At 57.7% G+C, this 2,155-nt stretch overlaps 2 protein-coding genes across 2 annotated transcripts in view; one reads left to right on the top strand and one right to left on the bottom strand.

The window, feature by feature from the left end:
* LOC109279261 (40S ribosomal protein S27-like) overlaps positions 1-698 on the top strand; it is a 5,272-nt gene extending 4,574 nt beyond the window's left edge. The window contains exons 2-3 of the mRNA XM_019470277.1: positions 3-178; positions 481-698. Of these exons, the coding sequence (XP_019325822.1) occupies positions 3-178; positions 481-509 (205 nt within the window). The 3' untranslated portion in view covers positions 510-698. The remainder of the gene's footprint in view (positions 1-2; positions 179-480) is intronic.
* A 356-nt stretch (positions 699-1,054) lies between these two features.
* Positions 1,055-2,155, bottom strand: part of RPRD2 (regulation of nuclear pre-mRNA domain containing 2) — a 36,497-nt gene continuing 35,396 nt past the window's right edge. Inside the window, exon 15 of the mRNA XM_019470276.1 lies at positions 1,055-1,189. Coding sequence (XP_019325821.1) covers positions 1,055-1,189 — 135 coding nt within the window. The remainder of the gene's footprint in view (positions 1,190-2,155) is intronic.

Below are 2,155 nucleotides of genomic sequence, written 5' to 3'. Positions count from 1 at the left end.
AGGCGAGGCGACGGATCCCGGTCGTCCTTTCCCCGCCGCCCCTCAGAGCCTTTCCCTTTCCCGGCAGGTTGTTACAAGATCACAACGGTGTTTAGCCACGCTCAGACCGTCGTTTTGTGCGTGGGCTGCTCGACCGTGCTGTGCCAGCCCACGGGGGGCAAGGCGAGGCTGACAGAAGGTGGGTACCAGGCCCGGGGGTGTCCCGTCCCCCCCCCGCCGCCTTCTCGGGGAGCTCCCGTCGACCGTCTTTGAACCCGAGGCGGCTTTTCCGGGCTGGAAGATTATAAAAGCCACTCGGTTACGGGCGTTTTGAGAGCTGGGGGTGGTGCTTTCCTCATAAAAACAGGGGCAAAAACTGGTGAGACGAGGAAATCCCCGCGGAGAAGAGATGTAAAGAGGCTGCAGCGTTTCTGACTGCTCTGCGTGGTTATTTTTATTTAATTTTTTTTTTCTTTTTTTCTTTTCCCTTCCCTTCCTTAGGCTGCTCCTTCAGACGAAAGCAGCATTAAGCGAAGGGAACGCGGGGGATGGATGGGACTACTCGCACAGCCGGCCGCCCGGAGCGCGGGGCTGCCGCCGCAGAGCTGCCCCTCCAGGCCTGACCCGAGCGGGTGTCCACTGCCAATGTGACTTTCGTACTGTCCCTGTAGCCCTACCCACCGTGCCGACAATAAATTTTGGATAAAATGCGTACAAATTAGTTTGCTTTTCATGCTCTTGATTCTTCCCTGTGAGAGAAGGGTGGTTTGGCAACGGTTCTGAAGTTGTTCTATCCCTCCCCCGGGTAGTTAAGCGACGGAAGTCGACAGGTAATTAACCTTTGAGAGAAACGAGATGCTTCCTTTTATTCAGGCCGGAAACAAAACCATCCCCACGCGCAGCGTAGGATCTCTTGCCGCTGTAACGTCGCATTCTCCGCGTGCAGGGATTCGCTTCCATACGCTCCGGAGCCCCGGCTGAGTCACGTTTCATACTGGGAACCTGCCGGAGGGTAGGAATATCCTGCGAGGAGGGAAACGCAGGGAGGCTGCTCTGAATATCCAAGTATTCCCGGCTAGCTGCCTTCCCGGAGCCGCGAGCGGAAGGTTTTCTTTCTTGTCACCCTTTTCCTCTGGCCGAGGTTCGGGTCGGCTCCTAACCGAAGGGATGATGGCTCAGGGGAAACGATCGCTGCCCGGTCCAGCCTTTCCTAGAACGACCCAAGTTTCTTTTCCGAAGCTCAGAAATGTGAAAATCAGACGGGCCCGACTGGTCTTAAAGCTTACAACGGGGGGGGGGGGGGGGGGGGGGGGGGGGGGGGTGGGGGGAAGTACGTGTTTCTGCTGTCCGTAAATGTTAATTGCTGAACTATAAACCTCTTCTCTCACTGAGGAACGTAACAGCTGAAACGGCAAAGAGAGCGAAGAGAAGAATCTGTCGGAGCCCGTGAGCTGTTGAGGGTTTCCCGCTTCGCCCGCCTGAACTGCGGAGGAAGGGGGGTAAGTGCTGCGCGCAGGCGGCTTCCAGTTTGCCATCACTTCAAAGAAGAAGCTTCCCTGGGCTGCCCACGTTAAGGGCAGGGATGTTTAACGCCCTTCGGATCAGGGGAACGGAGGCAACGGAACGTTCCCCTGCTCCGCTTACCCGTTTCGCTGCGGCAGGAGCGGCGAGTTGGGGGGGAATTTGAATCTCGTAACTGGGGGTTTTGAAACCGCTATCGTATCGGGTATTTTACAGCATCACAGAAGGGTTTGGGTGGGAAGGGACCTCGAAAGGTCGTCTAGTCCAACCCCCCCGCCATGAGCAGGGACGCCTTCAACTAGATCAGGTTGCTCAGAGCCCCGTCCAACCCGACCTTGAACGTCTCTGGGGATGGGGCATCCACCACCTCTCTGGGCAACCCGTGCCGGCGTCTCACTACCCTCAGCGTGAAGAATTTCTAGTCCGAATCTCCCCTCTTTTAGCTTAAAACCATCACCCCTCGTCCTGTCGCTGCAGGCCCTGCTCCAAAGTCCGTCCCCATCTTTCTTACAAGCGCCGAAAGGCCGCCGTGAGCTCTCCCCGGAGCCTTCTCCAGGCTGAACAACCCCGACCCTCCCGGCCCCTCCTGGCAGCAGAGCTGTTCCAGCCCCCCGAGCATTTTGGTGACCCTCCTCTGGACCCGCTCCAACAGGTC

The sequence above is a fragment of the Aptenodytes forsteri genome, unplaced genomic scaffold, assembly GCF_000699145.1.
Source record: "Aptenodytes forsteri isolate BGI_AS27 unplaced genomic scaffold, ASM69914v1 Scaffold110, whole genome shotgun sequence".
In the NCBI taxonomy this organism is placed as follows: Eukaryota; Metazoa; Chordata; class Aves; order Sphenisciformes; family Spheniscidae; genus Aptenodytes; species Aptenodytes forsteri.
The sequence above is the reverse complement of the archived record's forward strand: the minus strand, read 5'-3'. Positions and strand labels throughout refer to the sequence as shown.